The 27,978-nt window shown below is 39.8% G+C and overlaps 1 protein-coding gene across 3 annotated transcripts in view; it reads left to right on the top strand.

Moving 5' to 3' along the window:
- Nucleotides 1-27,280, top strand: part of TFAP2D (transcription factor AP-2 delta) — a 47,784-nt gene extending 20,504 nt beyond the window's left edge. For all 3 annotated transcript variants that reach the window (XM_089686005.1, XM_089686006.1, XM_089686004.1), the window contains exons 4-8: nucleotides 1,590-1,755; nucleotides 10,477-10,595; nucleotides 15,147-15,288; nucleotides 21,061-21,174; nucleotides 26,539-27,280. In XM_089686005.1, coding sequence (XP_089542131.1) covers nucleotides 1,590-1,755; nucleotides 10,477-10,595; nucleotides 15,147-15,288; nucleotides 21,061-21,174; nucleotides 26,539-26,758 — 761 coding nt within the window. In that variant the 3' untranslated portion in view covers nucleotides 26,759-27,280. The remainder of the gene's footprint in view (nucleotides 1-1,589; nucleotides 1,756-10,476; nucleotides 10,596-15,146; nucleotides 15,289-21,060; nucleotides 21,175-26,538) is intronic.
- The last annotated feature ends 698 nt before the right edge of the window (nucleotides 27,281-27,978 follow it).

Below are 27,978 nucleotides of genomic sequence, written 5' to 3'. Positions count from 1 at the left end.
CCCAGCAGTGCCGCCCATCAGTGCCACCAGTCAGTGCGATCAGTCAGTGCCTCCAGTTAGTGCTGTTAGTCAGTGCCGCCAGTCAGTGCCGCCCATCATTGTCGCCCATCAGTGCTGCCTGTCAGTGCCCATCATTGCTGCATTTCATTGCAACATCATCAGTGCCCATCAGTGCTGCCTATCAGTGCAGCCTCATCAACGTACATCAGGGAAGGAAAAACAATACCTGTTTGCAAAATTTTATAATAGAAACAAAGAAAAAACTTTTTTTTTCAAATTTTTGCTGTTTTTTTGTTTATAGGGCAAATAATAAAACACTCAGTAACAATTAAATACCACCAAAAGAAAGCTCTATTTGTGTGAAAAAAAGTGATAAACATTTCACATGGGTACAGTGTTGCATGAATGCGCAATTGTCTTTCAAAGTGCGAGAGCGCTGAAAGCTGAAAATTGGCCTGGGCACAAAGGGGGTAAAAGTGCCCAGTAGGTAATTGGTTAATGTCAGTTTATATGAAATTTTAGTGGTTGGATTTAGATCTATTTTATCTATGTTAACTTGATAATAAAGTTGTTTTTCCTAAATAACAAACATGTCATACTTGCCTGCAATGTGCAGTAGTTTTGCACAGAGCAGCCTGGATCCTCCTCTTTTCGGGGCCTTCACTGGTGCTCCAGGCCCCTCCCTCCTGCCTAGTGCCCCGAGAGCGAGCAGCTTGCTATGGGGGCACCCAAGCAGGCATGCTCTTGAGCTGCTGCTCTATGTGTCAGCCCTGCTATCTCCTCATTGGCTCACTAGCTACGATTGACAGTAGTGAGAGGCAATAGCTACCACTGCTGTCTCAGCCAATAAAAAGGGTGAGATCTGGAAGAGCCGAGGCTGTTGTGCATATTGCTGGATCTCGATGAGGCTCAGGTAAGTATTGAGGGGGCTGGGAGAGCTGCTGCACACAGAAGGTTTTTTACCTTCATACAAAGACCTTGAGCCTTTATAATCACTTTTAACTCAAGCTTGGATACTATTGTGCTGCCCTTTTTTCACACAGTAGTGGTAATGTTACTTCAAAAAATTGTTTGCACTTTCAGACTTATTCCTGAGTAGCAATCATGTCGGAAAGAGGGATTAAGATTTAAATAGGGAAATCTGGGTGCTATGCACTACTTAGTACTGTATAACTTACTGCTGTGGACTGACAGTTGTTTGTAAGGGTAGATTATAAACACAATCTACACATTGGGGTAAAATGTGTAGATTGTAAATTGGTACTAAAACTGGAGCACTCAGAATATGGTACTTGGTAGCCAATCAGCTTTTAACTTCAGCTTGTTCAAAAAGGCTTTGACAATAAAACATGGAAGCTGATTGGTTTCTATGCAGAGTTGCTCTGGATTCTGCACTCTTCTGATAAATCTCCCCCATTGATTGCAGAAAGGCCTATTCTTTGCATCCTGGTAATATGTCTAAGAGGACTGGAAATCCATTTTCCCTGCATGTTCTTTTATTATCTAGTACATAGGTAACAGTTGTTGACCGATCTATACACGCTGTATTTATTTATCGACTTTTATCATTCTCATTCTGATTTCTTTAGGTGGTACTTGTGTAGTAAACCCCACAGATCTCTTCTGTTCTGTTCCTGGTCGGCTTTCTTTACTAAGTTCCACGTCTAAATACAAGGTCACTATAGCGGAGGTGAAAAGGCGGTTGTCTCCACCAGAATGCCTCAACGCGTCTCTGCTGGGTGGAATATTACGAAGGTAAAGTATGATCAGTATCAAGTAGTTAATTTGTTTTGTACCTTGAATTTCACATTTTAAGGCTATTCCAGCCAAAACCTTTTTTTTTATTGCTTTGCATAAGCTGGGGAAGGGTGAGAACCTTTGTCAACTAATAACCGCTGTCTATATCCCTCACTTCCTATGTGGCTGCCAAAACTGGACGTGATCACCAAGCAGTGGGAAAAGTGAATATAATTCTAGGGTGTATTACTAGAGGGATCTCCAGTTGTAAGAGAAGGTTCTAAATCATGTATATCAGGGGTGGGCAACTAAGGCCCTCCAGCTGCTGTTAAACTACATGTCCCATGAAGCACTGCAAGACTGACAGTTTAAATCATGACTCCCAGAGGCATTAGAATGGTGGGACTTGTAGTTCTGCAACAGTTGGAGGGCCACAGTTGCCCACCCCTTATGTATAAAGATTTTGTGTTGCTATCAGGGGGATCACTAGCAGGAGGAATAAAGTCCTGATTCCCCTCTATAAATCTTAATTTATCACTAGAGGGATTACCAACAGGAGGAAGAAAGTCCTGAATCCCCTATATAGACCTTAGTTTATCACTAGAGGGATCACCAGCAGGAGGAAGGAAGTCCTGATTCCTCTATATAGATCATTAGTTATCACTATAAGGATCACCAGCAGGAGGAAGGAAGTCCTGATTCCCCTATATAGATCTTTAGCTATCACTATAAGGATCACCAGCAGGAGGAAGGAGGTGCTGATCCGCCTATATAGATCTTTAGTTATCACTAGAGGGATCACCAGCAGGAGGAAGGAGGTCCTGATTCCCCTATATAGACCTTTAGCTATCACTAGAGGGGTCACCAGCAGAAGAAAGGAGGTCCTGATTCCCCTATATAGATCTTTGGATATTACTAAAGGGATCACCATTAGGCAGAGGGAGGTCCTGATTCCCCTATATAGATCTTTAGTTATCATAGATGGAACGTCATCACAAGGAAGTAGTCATGATTCATCTACTCTATGTAGATCTTTAGTTATCACTACAGGCATCACCAGCAGAAGGAAGGGGGTCCTAATTCCTGAAATAGATCTTTAGATAGACCTCAGTCCAGTTCTGAATACCTCACTTACAAAAAGATATTGATAAGATAAAGAGAGTCCAGAGACAAGCAATAAAAATTATTCAAGGTCTTGAAGATAAAACATTTCAGAAGAGACTTCAGGAATTTATTATGTTCAGTCTTAAGGACAGAAGGGAAAGATAGACATGAATAGACCGTTTAAATACAGTAAATGTGTGAATAAGGTTCAGGAGGGCAGTATGTTCAATATGAAGCTAAGATCAAGAACACGGGACATGACCTCAAACTAGCAGGAGGAAAGTTGAAAACTAACTACTGAAAGAGTAATTTGTGCTTAAAATAGACTTCCAGAAGAGGTAATGAGTAAGTCAACAGTATAGAGATTCAACCTTGCTTGGGACAAACAGAGATCTATACTCAGTCAAAAAAGTATATTAGAAAAAAATAATAAATTAGGGCCAACTCAATGGACCACTTTTTTCTTCCATCACTCTTCTGTGTTTTTCTATGATGGGAAATCTTCAATGGGTACACAGACAAAAAACACTATAGAGTAGAGAAGGGATAGAGTCCCTGCTGAGATTCCTCTCACTTCATGTGTGGTCTTCAGGAAAGAAAGGTGTAATAGCTCCAATTACCACAATAAATATCAGAGTTTCTATATTCTTCCCACTGTTGCATGATTTGTCTTACTCAATAAGAAATTGCAAATAATGATAAACAAACAGCGGAATTCAATAATCCAGAGTTGGAAGACTCCCAGAGGGGTAGTTGCTTTTTGTATTCTCTGCTTTACTGAATTCTGGGCTGTCCAATGCTGAAGCTTGCCTACCTCTCTCCTGCCTTACGCACATTCTTATTGGCTAGTGAAGCAGTCCATAATAGTGATAGGCCACAAGGAATGTGTAATGAAGAAACTTGCCTCGGAAGTATCAGTGATTTACACAACGCCAGGAATTCTAGCACAGTACAGAATACTGAAGCTGCTGCAGATCTGTGCATATGTGGGTGCCTGCAATTTATGGCAGTCGGGAACTTTCAGTTTTCTTTAAGTGACCAAGTCTATTTAACCACATGCCATCCAGCCACTGTAGAAACATACGGCAGCAGGGCGGCACGGCTGGGCAAAACCACGTTTTAAAATGTGTGTTTTCAAAACAGGTAGGGGGCGCGCGCGCCGCCCCCCTACCTGTCCCGCCGATCACGGTCGTGGATGTCAGTCGCCGGGTCACAGAGGGTCGCTACCGGCTATGTCCCGGCAATTAGCGGCAATCAGTGACAGAGGGCACAGCTGCAGTAGCTGTGCTTTCTGTCAGTTCCCTGACAGCTCCTGACAAGCTGATCAGGACAGAAGAGTTTATCTCTCCCGATCAGCGGTGTTCCCTGCAGTACACACCCCCGCCCCCTAGTAAAACACTCCCCTCACACAGTTAACCCTTTCACTGAATAATAAAGTTAACCCCTTCCTCCCCAGTGCCATTAGTACAGTGTCAGTGTTTTTTTTTTGCACTGATCACTATATTGGTGTCACTGGGAATGTCAGTGACCCCAAGTCAGTTCCCCCCCAGTGTCAGAATGTCCGCCGCAGTCCCGCAGTCCCGCCATAAGTCGCTGATCGCCGCCATAAGTCACTGATCGCCGCCATAAGTCGCTGATCGCCATTATTAGTATAAATAAAAATTAAAAATCCCAGTATCTTTCCCGCCATTTGTAGATGCTATAACTTTCACATAAACCAATTAATTTACACGTATTGGGTTTTTTGTAGCAAAGACATGTCGCAGAATGCATTTTGGCAGAAATTTATGACTAAATTTGATTTTTAAATTTTTTTTTACTGGACATGTTTTATAGCAAAAAGTCCAAATTATTGTTTTTTTTCCTCAAAATTGTCAGCCTTTTTTGTTATAGCGCAAAAAATAAAAACCGCACAGGCGATCAAATACCACTGAAAGAAAGCTCAATTTGTGGGAAAAAAAATGATGTAAATTTCATTTATGTACCGTATTTTATGACCGCGCAATTGTCCGTTAAACTAGCGCAGCGCTGTATAGCAAAAAAATGGCGTAAATTGCAGTATCTATACCATAGTTTGTAGACGCTATAACTTTCACACAAAGCAATCAATATACACTTATTGGAATTTTTTTACCAAAAACATGTAGCAGAATACATTTTGGCCTAAATTTATAACCAACTTTGAGTTTACTATATATTTTTTATAGCTGAAAGTAAAAAATATCATTTTTCTTCAAAATTTTTGGTCTTTTTTTGTTTATAGCGTGAAAAATAAAAAGCGCACAGGTGATCAAATACCACTGAAAGAAACCTCTATTTGTGTGAAAAAAAGGACGTAAATTTTGTTTGGAAGCAGCATTGCATGACCGCGCAATTATCAGTTGAATTAGTGCAGTGCCGAGTAGCAAAAAGAGGCCTGGTCATTAAGGGGGGTAAATCCTCAGGAGGGCATGTGGTTAAAGGATAAGCAATTAGGAAGTGAGGTGCCGTACCGCAGTATTATGGTCCAAATACTGTAAATAAGTTTATTCAAAAGATAAAATGTTTGCATTTATCATTATTATATAGTCATTAAGCCTGCTCAGCAAACCCCATTTTTGTCAAAGAAGCCAAAGTGCCCAGCCAACAGGGACACTCAGTTTACATAGGGTCCAATTAAGCCTTCTCCATCTCCATGTCATCTACAACAAGGTCTATAAGCCCGACATAAGACCAGAGGGTTAGTCAGTTGTGGCTGGGATATTCCCATTCTAAAAACTGAGGAATGGTTGACTCTTATCTCTAGCCCTTGGTTTATTGCCTTGTGGGCCACAACAGGAGTTTATGTTGTTATTATTATTACCTGTAGGCACCATAAGCTTCTTCTACAACATACATGTGAGACGTACCATTTCTAATAAGCATAAAAAACACTTGCATTGACTGAAACCTTAGAACACCCATCCATCATTTGAAAATACACATGAGTCTACATCCTCTTCTCCCTTCCAAGGTGTGGAGAGAAGGACATTGATTTACACTATAAGCTCGAGGAACAAGAAGTCTACTGGATCATTAAATTACAGACTGCTGTGCCACGAGGCCTTAAAGCATATGTAAACCCAATCACCAAAAACTCACATCATTCTTAATATTTTAATGTTATATCAAAAGTAATTTTCAAAATGTTAAAATCAGCAATTTTCTTTATAATAAAAGGTGAAACTGAGATAAGTGTGCTTGTTCTGCACTTGCTGTTATGGGGTGACCAGACTTGGCCCTTCTCTTCCAATTTCTCTCCTGCATTGTCCACATGTCACATGGAGACTGTGAGGCTGATTTACTTAAGGCAGACAGGCTGTTTACTTTGCAAGGGAATGTTCTCTTAGCTTAGTGAATGTGGTGAAAATTCACTTTGCAAAGAATACCCAATCACTTGAGAAGGAAAATAGAAAAAAACAGTATTTTTGCTTGCAGATGATCGGATGATTGAAGTGAGCAGATATTCACCTCATTCACTAAGCTAAGGGTAATTTCCTTTGCAATGTGAAAATTCCCCTGCAAAGTGAACAGCCAATTTGCCTTTACTAAATCAACAACTATAAACAGCCAAGCTGATGACTATTCTCATTCAATATTTTCATTAGAAATTTCAGGAGAAAAACATACAAAGAACACAAAAGGCTACCATAGCCAGATACACTCACCGGCCACTGTATTAGGTACACCTGTTCAATTGCTTGGTAACACAAATTGCTAATCAGCCAATCACATGGCAGCAACTCAATGTATTTAGGTATCTAGACGTATCCAGGGTGTCACCCATCTTCTGGAACTCCCTGCCCCAACCCATCAGACTATCACCTACTCTCCTCTCCTTTAGGCACACCCTGAAAACCCATCTCTTCAGGGAAGCCTACCCCACCCCCTGCTAACTTGCCGACCTCCTCCACTCTTCCTACCACTCCATCCCCCACAGCTTTCTCCTCCTGTGCCACCATCCCCTCCCTCCTAGATTGTAAGCTCGAAAGAGCAGGGCCCTCAATCCCCTCATGTTTTGCATTGTATTGGTATTGTTCTGTCACATGTTCTGTCCCCCTTTGTAATGTACAGCGCTGAGCGAACTATTGGCGCTTTATAAATACTGTATAATAATAATAATAGTGAAGACGACTTGCTGAAGTTCAAACTGAGCATCAGAATGGAGAAGAAAGGGGATTTATGTGACTTTGAACGTGGCATGGTTGTTGGTGCCAGACAGGCTGGTCTGAGTATTTCAAAAACTGCTGATCTACTGGGATTTTCACACACAACCATTTCTAGGGTTTACAGAAAATGGTCCAAAAAAGAGAAAATATCCAGTGAGCAGCAGCTGTGTGGACAAAATACATTGTTGGTGTAAGAGGTCAGAGGAGAATAGTCAGACTGGCAGATGTTAGAAAGGCATGCTATCATGTCAATATGGACCAAAATTTCTGAGGAATGTTTCCAACACCTTGTTGAATTTACACCACAAAGAAATAAGGCCATTCTGAAGGCAAAAGGGGTGCAACCCGGTACTAGCATAGTATACCTAATAAAGTGGCTGGTGAGTGTAGATAGTGTGCATAAGCCCAAGCCTCACAGCAGCATGTACAGGAAATATGCATTAGGTTAATTATGAACAAAATATGAGAAAGGTGTCGTGAGGAAATGCAGCAAGCCCTCCAAAACCTCACCAATACTCCCAAGAAGAATCATTGCATCATTATAGTATCAGAGTGAACAAAAAAATGCTTAAACACAACACTTAAACACCAAACTCACTGTCTTGAATCATGTATACTGGGATCCAGCTATATGAAAAGAAAGAGAGGCAGTCAAGGCAGAAGAGGTAGAAAGAGAAGAGAAAAAAGGAAAAAAATGGAGAAGAACTCAGAGATCCAGGGTAGTGCAGAAGTAAAAAGAAAAAAAGAGCATACCCATTAGTCCTCCAGAGAGATATGTAGGTATGAAGCCCAAGGTGACCACATGGTCTCAAATTGTGTAACCTTATCATTCAAGACACTCGTTAACTTCTCATGCACCATAATCCATGACACCTTCTGTTTAGTATGAGCAAGCGAAACAGTGGGTTTTTTCCATGCTCCCGCAATGGTACATGATGATTATTCATTGTGGCACATTCTGCCATAATCACCATCAGAAACCTGGTTAGGATCCATGGTGTGCATCTGGTTATGGAGCACATGCATGTAGACAGGAAGTGACTGAAAAAGGCTACAAGAGATAAAGCTAACATTTTTTTTATTTATATAAAAAAGATCATTAAAATTGCTTTAATTTTTTTAAATTTTGCCATCACCTTAACTACCTGTCTTGCAGACTCAGCAGGAAGTATGAAAGTAACATGAACGGAACTTTCCAATTAAAGGGAAATCCCCTCTTACACAGTTATCACAAAAACAGATGTCCATATTGGAAGATATCCCCCCTTTTTTTGTTCTGGTGGCAAGCCAAAAATTTGGGTTTACCCTCACTTTCATACCCAGACTCTAATTGTTCCAATCACCCTTTGATGATTGGGAAAATTAGAGACAGTCAGTCTCCCTAACGGAGATACAGACAGCAATACAAACTTGGCAGTGGTTTTAACCCTTTTCTACTCTATCCAAAATATAAAAAAAAAACTTTGCATTAAGTTCTAACATTTTTTTTTGCTTATTTATTTATTCACTGTTGTATTACCTTTATTTAACCCCCTCCACTGTTTGCATCTATCGCCCAAAATTTAATTCCCGTGAAGTAGGGAGGTTGCATATAAAGTCTGCCGATGTAACTAAGAACCAGGTTTTAGTTTGAAATACGTTGGCATGGTTTTGCTTGTAAAGTGTCTTTATGTTGTTTGAATACATTGTGTAGAAGATTTCCATGCACTGAGCACATGTAATTGCTGTATGTCACTGTTTGAGCAGTGATTGCCTTCCATTGACAGTCTCATTACTGCGAGCTTGTCAGTAGGTGCAAGATGAAGTCTTCCTGTAAACTTTGTGTAGGTTCTTACTGGCAGGTGATGGCAAAGTCAGTGTCAGGCCAATCATAGAAGTTTACCTGCAAAAAGTATATATGGTTAAAATTAGGATTTTAGTAGATAAATCGGTTACCAAAGTAACCAATCAGAAATATGATTGTAAAGGCTAACCTAATCAGAACAATGGTATTTAAGATTTGGTTGAGTGCTGGTTGGTTGGGTGGACCCCCTACAGCTTTGTTATTCCTCCTACAGTCCATTTAATTACACTCTTAAAGTAGTCACAAGGCCATCACAAAGGTGTCACTCACTCACAGATTGATTAACAAGTCATTCTTTCAATATTTAATTTGAAATATGTCATCACTTGACTTCTTAAGAGCTAAAACAGATTCTAGCATGTGATTCAAATTGACACTGATCACCCAAAATTTAGAAAAGGGTGGTGTTGGCCATTAACTGATCTAACTGCCATTAGTGAAATCACTTTGATTGCTAAGGATGGCTGCCGTTTGAATGGCTAATATGAATGAATAAGCCAAATGGGTTTGCATTTTTTTGGGTTCTGGGTTTTCATTTTGGCCCTCAAAACAAGTTCCTCCACTAAGCTACAGGTCTTATATGATGGCTATTGTCCCATGTTTAGCTCTTGTTATAACAATATAATGTAATATATTGTAAAAGTCATTTATATTAATTTTATGTCATTGTATATTTATGGAGCAAGAGACCTGTTAAGGTGACAACTCTATCCTATGACATTTAGCGTAATTTTACAGTGATTTCCATCTACTCTCTGTTGTGTCTCCAGTACAGTAACGGAAATCCCCATGCAAAAAAGTGGTATTCCCTTCTAAAACACGTAAAAAAGTTTTGGCATTAGATACCCTTTAAAATGTTTTGTTTTATTGTTGGAAAGTAGAGTTCCTGTACATTTGTTAGGAAATTTTATTTAAAGAACTTCTTTAAGAGGAAAAAAGGAGTTAGCAAAATGTGTAACCCAAGACTTGAGGGCAGGCCACTTGGGTTATTAATATGCTACTCATTTACTGTAGTTAATGTGTTTCTGTAGGCAAAACTTGTTTTCCTTCTTGAATAGAGTAGGGAAACACAAAGTGAGTACCATGCCAGATGTTGTGGAGTCCAGAAATCTATGAGTATTGGTCCTCAGTAGGGATGACACAGGATGTTATGGCAACATGTTTCAGGGGTTGATAAAGCCCTCCTTCATCAGAGCTTTGCAAGCTGTATAAGACGGGGAAGTGGAACTTTTGGAAACTTGAGGGACTTGTTAGTCTGTTTGCTATAGAAGTGCTGCAACAGTCATGAAGATTTTTTTCTAGCTGTCCTCACTGTGTAGATTCTCCCTTTCTATTGGTCCTTGTGGCCATTGTCAATGAGATTGAAAATTATGGGTAATCCAGAACTCTTTTGTTGCAACCAGAACAAAGGGGGCGGGGAGGGGAAGTGAGGCAATCTTCCAACGGGTACCTTTATTGAAAGTACACCAAGCTGGTAGAGACTGATCAGTGGATCAATAAAGTTATATCATGGTACGGGAGTTTGGCATTCAGCCTCCATTCTTCTCCTGTCTCTTGCTAAATGAACATTTCATTTCATCCAAGTTGTTTTTGCTTTAACTGCAGGGCAAAGTCCAAAAACGGTGGTCGATGTCTGAGAGAGAAGCTGGACAGGCTGGGTCTTAATTTACCTGCCGGCAGAAGGAAAGCTGCCAATGTAACCCTGCTGACATCCTTGGTAGAAGGTAAGTGTCTCATTCCTCCATTGTTGCCTGGATTAACTTTTACCTCACTGTCCAGTAATCATCAGACAATTGCAAATCTTTCCAGTTGTTCAGAACCTCTACATGTGAGGGAGGTAGCTCGCTTGTCTTTGATCATTTTATATGAAGTCACATAGTGTACAGGAGGATAAAGCACCTGGATTGGAGTAGTGCTTACAGTGAGAGCAGATGAAAGTAGAGCCTCACATAACGGGTATTACAATCCACTTTCCTTTATTCCCTTGAATGTTTGGATGCACTGATCAAATCAAGCAATAGCTTTCTTCTGAGGCCCTAGGAGATCTTTCAAATACACTTCTAATAACTCCTTTTCATACAATGCAGTTGTCTCATGTTTTCCTGGCCGAAAAAATCTGAAATGTTTATTTTGAAGTAGGTGTTTTCTTTTTTGTTGTTTGCTAAAATTGCCCAGTATATTTTAAATCTAGTCTTTGTTGTGGAGTTGGCGGCTTGGTGGTTTTTTTCAGATATATGTGTAAAAGAGACCAGCTTAGTGGAAATATTTTTTCAATATGTGTTTATTTTTTTAAAAGCATGCTTTTAAGTATAATGGACTATATGGCTAAAAGTACGTGGGTAGCCCTTCAAACTATTTAGTTAAATTGTTTAATACTACATCATACAAAGACATTTTAGACAACTTTGCACTTCCAAACTTAGGGCAGCTGTTTGGTGAAGGCTATTTTCTGTTCCCTTTTCAATTAACTATTTCTATCCTGGCCACCACTCTGGACTCCTCTGCACATGTTGGCTGTGATGACCCTAGCTGCCATTAAAGCGGTCCATACACTGTATGCATGATAAGTGCATATCAGGATTCTTCTTCCAGTAAGGTGTCCCAGAAGAAATAAGCTCTTCTCATTGGTCAGCACAGTCATGTGGTTTGGCTGACCAATGACAGCTTGCCATTGCAAGCATTATGACAGATACTGCAAGCCTGTGTAGTGTGTACTAAAAACTCAAGTAGCCTCTACAGAACCCTGCCCTTAACCCTACTGAACACTTTTGGAATGAAAGGGATTGTCGAACCAGGTCTTCTCATCCAATATCAGTACCTGACCTCACAAAAATCCAGTAACGTGGGCATAAATTCCCACACTTCAAAATCTTGTGGAAAGCCTTTCCAGAAGAGTGGAGACTGTGACAGCTGCAAAGTTGGTGTCCCATTGACTTCAATGCAAAATCACCTCCCATTGACTTCAATGCAAAAGTGCTTCCAATTGAATTTAGTGTTAAACACTTCCCATTGACTTCAATGCAAAAACTCCTGTCAATAGCAATCCTATGTGAACACTTGTCTCTGCATGCCACTTTATCACTTGTGAGTCTGGAATGCACTGCTACAAACACACAGGACCCTTTTTTTGTAATGGCACTCAAAATGTAATGTCTGTGGATCTCATCTGTGTGAACCACCTTAATAAGAACACATAATATCTAGCCTGTCATGTGAATCTGTGAGTTTTAAAACACATCCAGAATCACATATGTGTGACCATGGCGGTTCCATTCACACATGGGCGTTTTGGGATCACAGCAGAAACAATGTGAACGCAGGTTCAGGTGCCATTATTTTCAATGGTATTTAAAACATGGTACAGTTTAGCCGCTATTCTTGTGCGACAAATTGCATCGCGTGAAGCATGTTGCCCAAAAGAAGCTCTTGCTCCTTTTTGGGTGACAAGTTTCACACGATGTGAATTGCCAAACAAAAACTCACGTGACAATCACAGCCAATCGTATTGTGTGAAGATTTTCGCTCAAAAAAAGCTCCTGCTCCTTTTTTGACAACAAGCTTCATGCAATGTGATTTTGAAGAGATTGCCACGCAGTAAATTGCGTGACAACCGTGGCAAAACCGCACTGCATATTAGGTGCCATTGAAAATAATGACACCTGAACCTTCATTTTGCGATTGTAGTGCGTTTTGAGATTGCAGGCAAAATCTCAGTGATTCTGTCGCAATCCCAAAACGTCCAGGTGTGAACAGGGCCTAACAGAGTGAACACCAGAGCCTTATTTGGATGCTCAGCAGGTGCTAGTACTGAACACCCAAGTGCTTCCATGTGTGAGGGTACCCTGAAGGAATAAAGTTTTTTCTTTTTCTCATTGGGCCGACACCTTACTTACTCACTCAGCAGATGCGCTTCAAGTAGATTGTCATGGGGGACAAGTACATTGAGACCCCAATTTAGTCCTTAAACGAGTAGTTTTTTTTTTTTATTTCCACACCCCTGGACTGTTGTGGGAGGACACCAAACCTAATTCTGCTCAGTATTAATTTTTACATATAGAAAACAAACTCCTGGCATTAAGAATAATAGGTAAAACTGCTCATGAAATTTTTCTCTTTTAGTTGGGCCAAGGGGGTATGGTAAAAACAACAGCTGAGCCGTGGTTTGTCTGCCTATCTGCACTATAAGATAACAAATGGAGGGGTCTGTTTACATGCCACGGCCATGATACTTTGCTTAGCACCTACAGCATTTTTAACTTGGGGTGCAGAGTTTGATGAGATGCACCACTTGTCAAACTTGCCCATTGAGTTCAATGTGGCTGCAGCACAACTGTGTGTGATTGTGGCATGGTAGTGTTGAGGATGCTCTCTGAAAAGCACTCTGACTTGAAGGAGAGAGCCTGAGATGGGTCGCGCTGGGATTTCTGCAGATCCTGACCTGGAGTGAAGAACAGGTGTACAGTTCCTAAGGTTTGCAGCATGCAGGCGCTAACACAGGAAGAACTTATCCAGGTAGCAGAGTGTTAGGAAAGCATCAGGACTTCTTCTAGGCAATGTTCCCACCAGAACCAAACTTCCATGGTGTACCAGTCAGATCCTCGGGTTCTATCCTTCTGGTTCTTGCAGCTGGGCATCTATCAGCATGCCTCTGTGAGGAATCTGACAGGTTCAGAGAGGCCTGCTGACAATGGAGGCATCATAGGCTGGACAGAACTTGCCAAAGGGCTGGATTTGGCCATGGGGCCCCAATTTGCCAAGATCTGATATGGATGAAACTTGCTTCAATCCTAGGCAGCTGCTTCTCTGAATGGATGACAAGCTCTACGGTGGGTAATTGAGGGGTGCCTAGTACTATTAATAGCAGTAACCACAAACCCCATTGCTACCGGTCAGGCAGGTAAAAATCTGGCCAACCCATCTTAAACAGACAAGAAATAAGGTTCAGGAATAGGTAATAGTTGAAATTTATCTCCAGGAAATGTATTTTTAGTGTATTTGGATAGAGTGGGTAAGGATTACAACCTATTTCACTTTATCTACTGGTCCTGTTGGCCTCAGTCACTAGAACAGAAAATTATGAAAAATCAATTACCTTTCAGTCATCACAAGAACAGGAACAGAAGGGAAGTATCATGGTTACACAGTTTCCGGTGACAGCTGTCTAAGAGAGGATTATCCTCACTTTGGAGAGATAGTCTCTCACTTTTTGTTGTGTCTCCAAAAGAGGAAGTTAAAGATCATCTCAGAACCCAAAGAACAAACAGAAGCTGAGGTCAAGTAATAAACCTGCTCACCGGTGAACACAATGTTTTAAAAAGGACCTTTGGAGCATGCTAGTTTGAGGGTTTGACACTTGTCATGTGCACAGACACAAATGAGGTTTGGGCAGCCACCGAGCTATCTAGAAATTGCACATGGATAACAATAACCAATGCTATGCACAATAAAGCACAAGTCAGACTCAGTCTTCCAGAGGCCAAGGTTATACAGTAAATCCACAGAGTTCATATTCATAAGGTTCATAAAGAGGTTGAAGAAGAATATGGAGTCATCCAAAGATAACCCTGCAGATCCTGGTAGGAAGATCTGGGAAAGATTCCTTAGTGAAATATGCAAAATAAAAACAGCAGGGCGCAGGAATTGTATCGTAAGAGCATCTATTATAACTCACTGTACATACTCTGGCTTCAGAGGCAGTGAGTGATGGAAAAGGAACACAGAGCAACAATCCGGTTTGGCTCATCAGCAGCTGCTGTTCATGGGAGAAGGCCTACCAAAGGGTGAATGGCTGGCAGCATTTATGGCCGAAAACTTGCTCCACTGACTGGAGAAGGAGCAAAGACAGATGGCAGGGTGGGCTGCTACGCATTTCAGGGGCCACCCTCTTTGTCAAGCTGGCCTTCCGGGGAAACTGTGGGCTTTCCATCACTTTCTGTCCCTGGAGCTGCAGTAGAATTTCTAATATGTAAGTGTGCTCTCTATAATAAAGTGATGCTCTTATGATTCTTAAATTCCTGCACCCTGCTGTTGTTTCTTTTGCAAATTCCACATGGATATGAAGATATAGCTAATGGTACATACACAAATTATAACTTTTGTCTAATGAGTCTTTATAGAGAATTTTTCTTAAATTTTTATATCTGTGTTAGCTTTAAAGTAAATAAATCATTTTTGTTGTAATGAAAAAAAATAAAAATTAGCCTGGATGGTGTAAGTTCCGTCTTACATTCATGTCTTTTTATAACACTAGTTATTTTTGTTTTGTTTTTTTACAGGTGAGGCATTGCATTTGGCCAGAGATTTTGGGTATACCTGTGAAACAGAGTTTCCAGCAAAGGCCGTAGGAGAACACTTGGCCAGACAGCACATGGAACAGAAAGAGCAAACAGCGAGGAAAAAGATGATCCTTGCCACAAAGTAAGAAAATAATTCCACATTGTATGTTGCTGCAAAAAGTATATTTGTGTGCAAGTTCAAAATCACCCACAGATGTTTTGTAATGGCCGTCCATTCCTAGCAATGTTTTGTCCTCAACTGGCAAATGGATCATATACAAGAAGACCACATCAGGGGACCTCATCCCGAAACTCCTCTTCTGGGGTTCCCCACCAGCACTTTAGGCTCCTCCTCTTCTCTGTGCACCACCATAGGAAGCCACTTCCTATAGGGGCACTCCTGTCAGCTTGGTCTTGATCTGGGCTCTGTGTGTCTAGAGACAAACACAACATGGCTCAACCCCGCCCCCCTCTCCCTCCTCACAGGATTTAAATGACAGCAGCAGGAGCCAATGCTGCTGCTGAGTCTCCTGTAAGAAGAAAGAGCAGGGAGAAGAGGTGCTGCACATGAGCACAGCGCTGAATTGAGATCGGGCTCCGGTAGATATAGAGAGGGGTGAGCAGGCAATACAAAATTGGGACATTTTTGTATCTTAACCACTTTTACCCCCTTCCTGTCCATGCCAATTTTCAGCTTTCAGCGCTATCACACTTTGAATGACAATTGCGTGGTCATGCAACACTGTACCCATATGATTTTTTTAGCATTTTTTTGAGACAGATAAAGCTTTATTTTGGTGGTATTTATTCACCACTGGGATTTTTATTTTTTTTGCTGTGTAAATGAAAATGTCCAAACATTTTGAAAAAAAGTGTTTTTCTTATAAAATTTTGCAAATAAATAATATTTCATCATAAATTTTGGCCAAAATTTATTCTGTTATCTTTTTAGTAAAAAAAAAAATAACCCAAATTAGTTTATAACCAAAAATTATAATTTTTAAACATTTTTTTTACATTTGTATTTTATTTTTTTATATTATTATTTATGGTTTTTTTTTACATACTGTGACCCTAGCAGTACAGTGTCACCATGGTGACACTGTACTACTTGTGGGGGGTGATGAAGATTTGTTTTTTTCTTTTTTACACTGATTGTTTTTACACCCATAAAGGCTGTAAAAGCAATAATTTCTCCTCTCAGGCTGCATTCTTGCAGCCATTGAGAACTACTGTGTGAGCTGTGATTGGTCACAGCTTGTCACATGGTACAAGGCTGTTGTGAATAGCCTTGTACCATGTGATCTCTGTGATAATTCACAGATTTCACACGTAGTAAGCAATGATGTCAGAAGTGACATCTTGCTTACTACTCTGCATGTGATCACTGATTGACCAACCAGTGATCACATGATCGGGACCTCGCACAGGGGTCCTGTCCGACGATCAGTGTTCCACTGTGTCTGGAGGACACAGCGGGCACTGGATCGCGGTGCTGCTCACTCCCAGGGAGCGCGCACAAGCAGGGGGCGGGGAGGCCATTTATAAACGGCCACCCGACCCTGCACTGCCACCGTCCTGACCATTTATATACAACAGCCGGACGGAAGGTGGTTAATACAAGGAATGCATTACAATAAAACATGTCCAGGCTTTAGAACCACTTTAATCTGTTATAATGTTATGGATAGGTCCAGGGCTTTTTTCTCAGAAAATAGGTGCAGGAACTCTCCAACTTTTTAGTCACTCCTTTTCTCCACCCCCTTCCCTCCTCCCAGTACCGCTCCATTTAGAGAATACAGAACCAAGTATCATTTTGTGGTACTAAACAATTTGTATGTAATGTGTTAAGGATAACAAGAAAAGCAGTAAAATACAGTAGATCCCCTGCAGTCAGCAACAAAGGATCCCCCACAACAAAATACCACGCCAACAACAACAGAACCACCCCAGCAATCATAAAACACCAACAGCAAAAACAGATCTCCCAGCAGCCAACATCAATAGGCTCTCCAGCAGCCAGCAACAATAGACTCTTCTTCCAACATGAGATCACTCCGAGTAACATAACTTCCCCCCCAGCAACAATAGACCCCTATGCAAAAATAGATTCCCGCCAGTGAAAATAGACCCTCCAGCATCCCCTTTTCATTACATACATTCAGTGCTGGAGGTGCTGGAACTGCATTCCCCCACTGAAAAAAGCGCTGGATCGGTCTTATTTAATGTAAAATAAAAAGTTTACTCAAACCTTACAAGTATGTACCAGATACAGAAAAGATTTTTTGTTGTGTTCTAAAGAACAATGATGCATCTTATATCTAGACTAACAATGCATTGTTGGGACTACAGTGGTAAAATACTTCACTGATTTCTCACGAGTCCAACCATGGAGCTTTATGTAGGGAGAGCTTGTGTTCAATGGCAGTCACTGACAGCATTGCAAGGATCATTCTTGTAAATAAGTGCCAAGGCTCCAGGGGCTGAAATACAATGTACTCACATCTCAAGGCCTCTTTGTCAAGGTCAAGATATGGCTTCTTCATAAAGATGAACTGCAGAAAAATAATCAATATGAAATATGTTAATAAAAAAATATATTTACAGTGAAATTCGACTTAACATGTTGAGAAAAGAACAATCAATTAAATATTACATTCATTTTGGCAAATGTCAAAGCAGATTGTTAGACTTTTTGGTCTGATAAATAAAGAGAGTGGTCAAAGAAAAATACATAGAAAGATAAAAATACATGTAGCACCCCATTACCCCTGAACAGAGGTAGGTAGCCCTAGATTGTTTAGAGTAGCAATTCTCAACCAGGGCTCCATGGAACCTTAGAGTTTCTTTACAGATTGCTAGGGGTTCCTTAAGCTGTGGCTGACTGACCTCCAGTTTGAGGGCATCTACATGGTTCCAGGGTCAGTACCACTAGAAAGAACCAGCTGCAGGACACCAATAATATTTTTAGCTGTCTGTAAGAGATGCTTTATTCCTACTAGCAACTAATGTAGGTATATTTTTGCTTGACCTCTGAAAAATTGGTTTTAGCTGGAGTTCCTTGAGACCTGAAGATTATTTCAAGGGTTCCTCTGGGATAAAAATGTTGAGAAGGCTGGTTTAGAGAGTTAGCATTTTGGTGTTTGATGGGGCAAAAAATAAGTTGGACCCAGTCACATTAGTCATTTTGCCTTGAATTGCTGAACACTACATTAGAAGACCTGTAGAGCCCATGAAAAAACAGCCAAGTCTGGTTACAGACTAGCAATAACACACACTAAATTTAGCTAAGAACACAACTCCATAGGGCAGGATCCCTAAACATATCACAAGATCCCTGCAGATATGCAATACACTTGGCCAGCACATTGCCAAAGATTAAAGGCTTACTTTAGCAAGTTTATAATTTAATTCAGCTTTTGTTGAGAAAAACAATCCTGTCTGGGTGATACATGCCCATTTCAAGGATTTTAACAAACTTTGTAGCAGACTTTTACCTTTTTCTGCCCTGAAGAAATAGCTGTTCGTTTTGCCATGTCCTTTGCAGACTGTTTCTAAACAGAAGGAATAGTCTGGTTCATTATATTCACATGGTGCACTGTTGGTGGTCCAATGTGAAAAGCTGCGGTGTCAGCATCCCTTTAAAATTAATTAACCCTTGCAGAGTATCTCACCAAAATTAAAACCCCTATTGCATGGGATGCCTAACATTTGACTTGTATCTAAGTGTATACTACTGGGAAAATCAGTGAGGCAATCACACAAGCAAGAGAATATAAATTGTATGGGTGTTCTGTATACTAAAGGTATACTGAATTTTACAGACAGCTGGAACACTGCATATTGAGAAGGAAAAGTAATTTTAATGACATTAAATTACAATATGGCTTGTCTAGTATGTGTATTTGCTATATTATTTTTTTATTTTTTATACTTATCTTTTCTACAAAAGTGGAGTTAAGTACAAAGCATGGGATGTCTGAAATTTTACTTCATGCTAACCTCAATATAAAACAGTGAGCCAATCGCATAAGCAAGAAATGCGATTCTGGGGACGTACTATACATAAATAGTATACAGTATACCTTCCGGGTATACAAGAAAGCTACAATTGAATTTTCTGGAAGCTTTAAAAAAGTCATATTTGGATGCAAAATAAAAATTACATTTTTATTAACATTGAATTACAAAATCACTTTTGTGGAAATTATACCATATAGTGAAATTCTCCTTTATCCTTTTCAGTGAGATCCAGGGAATTTTTAAAACATTGCTTATGACCATTTGTCTTTCCCAGCACAATACTGCCTGTTTGCAGCACATGGAACAATGGTGGGCAGTTATACCTCTTTTATTAAAGGAGACATTGAGCCAACACTTTTTAGGCCCTACTCCTCCTGTAGGTAGTTCTGCACTCCTGTAACCCATGTGACATTACTCAGCCGGACCAGGCTCTGGAAAGATCCTGACTTTATAGCGGAGCTCCACCCAAAAGGGGAAGTTCCGCTTTAAGGACTGCTCCCCCGCTCGCCATTAAGGATTGGAACCTTTGGGGAGCAGGGGGGAGAGGGTACCCAAATTTGACAGGTACCCGCTCCCACTTCCGGTCCGATGGCCTAGGCGATTGGAAGCGGAAGGTGCCCTCTCTCCTTGTAGTCTTTTGGGTCCCAGAAGACTACAGGACCATTCACGAAGCACATGCGCAGTCGGTACCCGACTGTGAAGGCGCAAGCTATCACAGCCGGGTGCCCACACTGAAGATGCCGGCCTCCTGGAATACAGGACGGCCGGTGAAATGAGCTGCGGGGGACACCCCACGGGACTGAGGGACAGGTAAGTGGCTGTTTTTTAAAAGTCAGCAGCTACAGTTTTTGTAGCTGCTGACTTTTATTTTTTGATAGGTCAAGTGGAACTCCGCCTTAATGTTGGGATGATTCCAGAAGCCTAACCAGTAGCTAGCTCAGCATGCCACTGAGACCTTGAGCCAGCTTCTCCCACCCCTCCACAGTCTGATGCTCCAGTAAACACTGGAGAGGTAGTGCAGAAAGCCAGTGATTGACAGTATCTGCTTCCTGAAGATGGTGAATTGAGCGATCAGTGGTTTTTGATTGCTCAATTCTTGGTCTTAGAGACATTAGGGGACAAATGCAGCATTGGTCCGATGTTGCATCTACCCAGGTGAGTATGACTGTTTTTTTTTTCAAAAACTTCTCTGTTAAGCGTAAGGGATTTTATTTCTGGTGGCTGCCTAACTACATATCTATTTTCATTACTTCAGTTGAGCTTTAAAGGTCAAAACATTAACCTAAATTTATTTTTCAGGTTGGTTGTTATCTTGAAAAAAGATACTATGAGATAGCCAGCTATTCATAGCATTGATAGATAGTGGCTCTAGATACTGACTCAGTTTAGGATGGGAAGCAGTTGGAGATCACTGGAGTAGCAGTGTCTTCTTCAGTGATTTACAGCTTCCGGGGTATCGGTCAGGTATGGTATATGTATAATTAAATTGGCCCAAGCTGGATGAATGCAACTTTGAAGAAAATATCCATACCTTGAATTCTTCTTTAAGTACTAAGTATCAGCATTTATGATACATTGTAAATATGGGAGTCTTTTTAGTAGTATTTTGCATAGGAGAATAATATTGTAGTGAAGGAGAGAGATTATGAGGGTGTGGGCAAGGGGCCCTATGTTATTAAGAAGCACAGTTTGGAAATGTACAATTGAAAGTGACAAATTGGATGAATGAGAGTGCTGAGTGAATGGTATTCTAAGACATTTAACTTGTGGAGTATTCACAATTACCTGGCATCATCTCTGGAGCTTAACAAAGGTTTGTTTAAATTACCTTGTAAAAAACTGTTTGCAAAAAAATATGTATTAATAATAATTTATTTTGTCCTCTTTTAAGACAAATTTGCAAAGAATTTCAAGATCTTCTAAGTCAAGACAGATCGCCCTTGGGCTCCTCCAGACCCACTCCAATCCTAGACCTTGACATTCAGAGACACTTAACGCATTTTAGGTAAGAGACTTGCCATTTAGCATAATGGTTTCCTGTGATTTGGCATGGTGCTCTGATGACACAAAGATTGCCAAACTACTGGCACAAGTATGTAATACCAATTTGTATGCATACAATTGCTGATATTCTTTTAAAATTATTTCAAACCTTATTTGTTTCCTATAAAAATGTTCATAATATCTTAAGTGCAGTTGTTTAATAGATCAGGCTGCAGTTTCTTGAGCATCAATTTGACTTACTAGCACCAAAGCCACATTTCTGGATTGTGTTTTTGACAATAGAAGTGGTCATATAAAAGAAGTACATTACATAAATTATGGTTATCACTTTTGCTGCAAAAAAAAGTTATCAGCTTAGGTTAAAAACACCCTACATTGCCCGTTTTTGTCAAAGTTCCCACTAGCAAGATGTACTTTTGGCACCCCAATTTATCTACCCCATGTCAGTACTAATAAGATATGCTGGGTTGGTTGCCCTGAGTGGAGATACATCACCATTCAGGCATCAGGTAGAGCAGGACTGCTGTCAGTCTCAAATTGTGGGCCACCTGCTTCCCATTCAAAGTTATAGCTTGTGATCACAACATCTGGAAGATGGTCTGAGAAGTCGTTTGACCAAACGCCGAGAACCACAAGGAAGCTGATGCTGGAATATGTAAAAGGCTGTGTCATGTTAAAACCATGATCACATTTCTATAGTCAACAGAAACCTGCCCCTACCAAGGGCTAGTTTGTTGTGTTTGCCCAAAAGATTCCCAGTCCTATCCTGATTGATTGACAACTATATAGAAGTAATCCATGTCCAGGTCTACTATCTATCTATAGTAGATATGGGTCACAAGGGTACCAGCACCCATGTGACCCATATCTACTATAGCTTGGCCCCTAGCTCTCAGAGGGCCTTGCTGCACAGTCTGCACAAATGTTGCATCTACCTCTGACTGTAATTACTTGAAAAAAGTTAACTTTCTCATTTACCCAATATGTATTCTGTCTTTAAAAGAGGTAGCTTAGATGCAAGCTGCTTTTTGATCCCTGCAATCTAGGCGTATTTTTTCTTGACCTCTTTTATCTTTAATTTATGTTCAGGACTAAGAATTTGATTTATAAAATTTGTCAGATAGAGATAAATTATTGCCTGTAAATAATTCATAATCAGGATTTCCAGCCAGCATGTTAAGACATTGGTACCTTGTTACATGATTACCAGGCTAATCAGGGCTTTGTAAAAAAATAAATAAATAAACATGACGCATGCACTTTTCCCTTTTCAGCTTATTGAGTTACAATGAGCCTAGATATGTGTGCTTAGAAGAAGACTATATGTGATTGTAAGCTCCACGAGCAGGGCCCTCCTATTCCTTCTGTACTGAAATGTATTGTAATTGTACTGTCTCCCTTATATTGTAAAGCGTTGAGCAAACTGTTGACGCTATATAAATCCTGTATAATAATAATATAATAATAATGTGTTCTACATCAAAGAATTGGCAAGTGCATGGTTCATTTCTGGGTTTTAGCAAGCATGTTAAGTGCCCATTGCATTTGGGTTTTGTAAATCAGGGTAAGGCTTCCTTGCTACATTCCTGGGAAATGAGAACCTGGTAGATTAGTTGGTAATCCTAATAAATTAGAACCACAGACCCACTATGGGTGCATGACCATTCCTGAAAGTATTCGCAAGCTGAATAATTAATGAATACTGACTACATTAATTAGTATACGTTTAAAGAGCCAATCTACTAAAAATAAATATTTCAGCGCCTGGTGATCTGACAAGCCTATTGGCTTTAAATATTTGGGGGGGGGGGTCTCCAGAGGCAGGATATGCTTTCCTTTTTTCTGGCTCAGTACCAGCCCACTTTATGTTTTGAGTGATCTCATCCACATCAGGTGGCCCCATTCCAGTTGTATTTCTAATAATACTAAATACTTTTTGTGGCCAATGGTTTGTGGGCACCTTACCATAACATCTATACTTGTTGGACATCCTATCACAAAACCACAGGCATTCATATGAAGTTCCCCCTTAGTGGCTTCTACATCCTTCACTCTTCTGGGACGGATTTGTACATGATTATGAAGAGTATGTGGGAATTTCACTCATTCAACCAAACAAAAATTTGTGAAATCAGACCTGGCTCACAATGAATTACAGTTCATCCCAAGGTGTTGAGATCAGAGCTCTGCAGGACACTCGTGTTCCTCCACACTACTCTCATTAAACTATGTCTTTAGTCATGCTGGGACACGAAGAGGCTTTCCCAAACTGTTGACACAAGGTTGGAAGATTGTCCAAAATGTCTTTGCATGCTGTAATATTAACAATACCCTTCTCTGGAAGCTCCTGAATTGCGTACGTTTAAGGGATTCCCCCATACTTTTGGACATACAGGTAGATCATCAGGTATGCACAAAATTTAACCCTAAAGTGTAAATGAATATCTAACAGGGAGTGAGGGAACTGTGGCTGCTGTAGTTCTGATGATCCTGAAAATCAGGCACAGAAATCTCACCAAGAGTCCTTGAAAGATATGGGACTCTGCCATATCTACCAAAAACTCTAATAAAACTGAAGTGGTCTGACCCTTTAAATAACACTAGCAACTCTGTCCGTTATTGAACATTCTGATTTCTACATGTGTATTTTTCTTTCTTTTTACATCATTGTTCTCTAATTAAAAAATATAAATTCTTGGCACAATAGAAATGTACAAGGTAAATGAGCTTTTCTAAGGAAGATGGTCCCAGTAGAGTAACTGCATAATTCTGAGAAATAAATTGATTTTTGGAGCAATCTCATGTGATGTTTCAAGGATATTGATCGTTCTAACTTTATGTAAACAGCATTGTTAAGCACCAACTGTAAGACCTTATTTTACATCATATTTTGTTTTTGTTTGGTTTTTTTTTAGTTTGTATTTTTTATTTCATTTCAAATGGTGTGTTTATTTATCTGCATAGACCTTCTGTGGGTATTCTATGCTGAATCCATAGTCCCTTTAGATATCCTTCCGTGAGATGATGAGCAAAGCATGAGAGAGATGCTGATCATAACAAGGAGGAAACACCTTTTTTTTCTAGATGTGATATACAGTTATTTTTCCAGCCACATAGTATGATGACCAAATGACAGATTAATAAGAATATATAATATGTAACATTGTGTATGATATTTTGTTGAATTTGACATTGGAAAGCATATCAGCTAGTAATGACGTATATCGATTATTTGTGTCACAAATAATAAAATTCTGTGATGTTTTAATGATAATTAAGTTATCAGTTTTATTATCAATTAAATTATCTATTATTATATTCATTTTGAGGCCTCCTGCAAACTGCTGTTAGGGGAGTCTGGCGTGTTTTTTTCTGCCTCTAAATGCCCCGGCGTGTTAGCAGATGTGCCCATGCACTCATAGGCATTTAGAGGCGATTAGCAGTAGGAAAAAACCCCACTGCAAGTGCATCCAGGAGCAGCGTTTTGGCAGAAAAATTGCTCGGCACATGTAAATGCGTCTAAATGCATGTTAAGGCACCTCAAACGTTTGAGCACAAATTCAATGGCCAGAATAAATTATTATTATGGCCAATTAAATAAATTAACACCCAAGCGTTGCTGCCAGGAGGAAAGGCATCTAGGAGAGTTGGGCAATCACCCTGTGTACATGAGACCTGAAGTGCATGTCCAAACAAAATGTTTCTTTTCAGTTTTGGATAGTATGGAAGGATTTTAACCCCTGGAAGGTTTTATTGCTTCACATCCTCTCCTGGTGACAATGGCTTCACCATACAAGAAATCTTCAACAGAAACACTGATAGAAAAAAAATGTTAGTAGTCCTGTCACCTTTTTTTTTGCTGTCTGTGTTGTAGATTAAGGGCTAATGTACACGAGGCATTTGGAAAACTCTTCTGAAGAATGGAAACTGGCTGTAGGTTGAAAAATGCCAGTTTAGCCACGGTTGCATACCGCTTTTAGAAGCGTTTGCGTTTAGAAGCGTTTTTAAAAGATATCCTCAGGAGACCTTCCCAAATGCCCAGAATGCACTGAAAAATAGTAAATAATTAACTATTTCAGACATTTTGAAAAAAAATAGAGAGAGCAGAAGCAGAGAGAGCAGTATGTGTTGACATGACCTGTCTTTTCTGGTTGTATTCACTATGGATCCCATCATGAGCAATGCAGCACATTCTACCATTTTATCCTTCACGCAAAACCTGGAACTGACTGTGCTGGTGTACCGGACCATTTGAATACATGGAAAATGCTATGCATGCATTTCTGATGATGAAAACGGTTGTAAATGCGGTTAACCAGATTTATAAGCGTTTGCGTTTAGAAGCGTTTTTTAACTGTTCCATATCCAGATGCTGTCCAGAGCCTTTTTTCATCATCAGAAAGGCATGCAAATCATTTTCCATGTATTCAAATGGACCCAGTGCACCAGTGCAGCCAGTTCCAGGTTTTGCGTGAAGGCAAAAATGGTAGAAAGTGCTGCATTATGCTCATGATGGGATCCATAGTGAATACAACCAGAAAAGACAGGTCATCTCAACACATACTGCTGTCTCTGCTTCTGCTCTCTCTATTTCTCTCAAAATATCTGAAATAGTTAATTTTTTACTATTTTTCAGTGCATTCTGGGCATTTGGGAAGATCTCCTGAGGTTATCTTTTAAAAGCGCTTCTGAATGCAAAGCGCATAAACACAGCTAAAAGCGCATAAACACAGTATGCAAATGTGGCTAAACTGACATTTTTACCATCATTCAGAAGAGTCTTCCTTCTGTGTCCCTGTGTACATGAGCCCTTATTCTTTCTTCCTGAATAATAAAATCATTGTGATCGGGTCCAAAAATATGGAAAAATCTCTCTAGTTAGGCCTTGTTTATGTGGGGTGATTTGCTCCATGCCCCATGCAGAGCCGTCTTTTACCGGCATGGGGATGCACAGGCTCTACGCGCATCCCTGTGCCGGAGTCCCATTTTAGTCTGTTGAGACACATGGCTGCACGGACACAGCTAATGTGTCCCTGTATGACATGCAGGTGCATGTGGGTTCAGGTCCCCAAAGGCAACCTGTGTGCATCAAAAAGAAAGTTTTGGCTGTACATGTAGCTTAATGATTAAGACTAATGATGATTATTGATATAATTATTTAATTATAATTAATTGTCTATTTATTTATAGTATTATTATTAATATATTTAATTAGTGATATAATGATAAAAAACAAGAAATACAATTTTAACAATGTTATTTTTTATTGTACTTTGTGGCATCTTGAATGTCCCGTGTCATTTGAATTCCTAATTTTCTCATTTAGGATTTTACTTATAGACCTTGTTTGCTTTTTCTCTTTTAGTTTGATCACCCATGGTTTTGGAACCCCAGCAATATGCGCAGCTCTCAGCACCTTCCAAACAGTCCTAAGCGAAATGCTAAATTATTTGGAAAAACACACGACAAACAAATCCGGGGGAGTTACAGACAGCAATCAAGGAAACGGAAACTCAGAAAAAGGACCCCTGCGAAAATCTTCCGATGTTGTGGTCAAAGATGCCAAAACTGAAAAGACTGATTAGCCTGGCCAATTATATCCAGAGTTTTTTTGCTGCTGATTATTTTTTTTTTATATATACATATAAATATATCTTTAGTTTAAACTATACAATGGACCAAATCACTTATTCTTGAACTGTAAAGTATTTGACAAAAATTTTTTCACGTTTTTAGTTTGTTTTTAAATTCTGAAAATAACGAATATATATAATGATGCAAATGATGTTCATACCTCCAACAGGTCTCACTGCGGATGTAACTTTCAGATTTTTTTTTTTTTGGTCAATATTTACTTTTTTTTCACTTGTTTTTATTCAACGTTATCTGATTTTGGTATGCAGAAAAAGCACCATATTGAGAAAAAAATCTTATAGAGGAGAATAAATCTGAAAGCAATTAAATTTACTATGTTTTATGTTCATCGTATTGTATGAAAAAAATTGTTTTGATTTAGTTGTAAAAAAATGCATGTCACAAAAAAGCCTCCACTGAAAAAAAAGTCTTAATTCATAAATTTATAAGTAAATGTGTTTTTTTTACTTAAAGTCCTTAGATTTTCATTATTTCAAGTTAGCGTAATCAAATGTTGAAATAAAACATTGTTCAAATTTGATAATTACCAATACTTTTAACGAGATTGAAAGGTCAGCATTTACCATAATAGGTTTATCAAATGTTAACATATAGCCATTTTGTTAACCATCTTGCTGAGACAGATAAATGAAAAGTGATCAAAGGCCTAACCAGGGTATCAGACTGACAACTCATGGGGCCCCCGGGCAATAGGGGGTCCTTGCCCAAACTCAAAAAAACCTATGAAAAAGGTACCAGGGGCATCTCACGGGGCCCCCCACTAACCCCGGCCCCTCGGGCAGTGCCCGAGTTTCCAAATGGTCAGTCCGCCCCTGGGCCTTACAGTTACTCTGTCGCTGTAACAAGAATAAAGCTACCCACTGTGATAAAGTGTAGGCACATGTCAGATTGTTCACCTATTCAGAACACCTCACCATTTGGGTGGCACTGGCACAATTTTTTGTTGTTACAGTAATGGAGTCACTTTAAATACTTACCTTTCATGAAGAACGTGATGCTCAGGCTCTTTTCAGTGCTGGCCACAGATCTAAAGGCCTATTTACTTGGTCATATGACCACTGCCTAATAGAAAAGATCACACTTCAGATTGTCTGCTCATCTCTTGCAGCAGATATTATGTGATATATTTTCAAATAAATGTTTGTATGAA

Source organism: Staurois parvus, unplaced genomic scaffold, assembly GCF_062004578.1.
Source record: "Staurois parvus isolate SC_StPar_1 unplaced genomic scaffold, SC_StPar_1.0 ptg000390l, whole genome shotgun sequence".
Classification (NCBI taxonomy): Eukaryota; Metazoa; Chordata; class Amphibia; order Anura; family Ranidae; genus Staurois; species Staurois parvus.
This window is presented reverse-complemented; position numbering and strand designations above follow the sequence as displayed.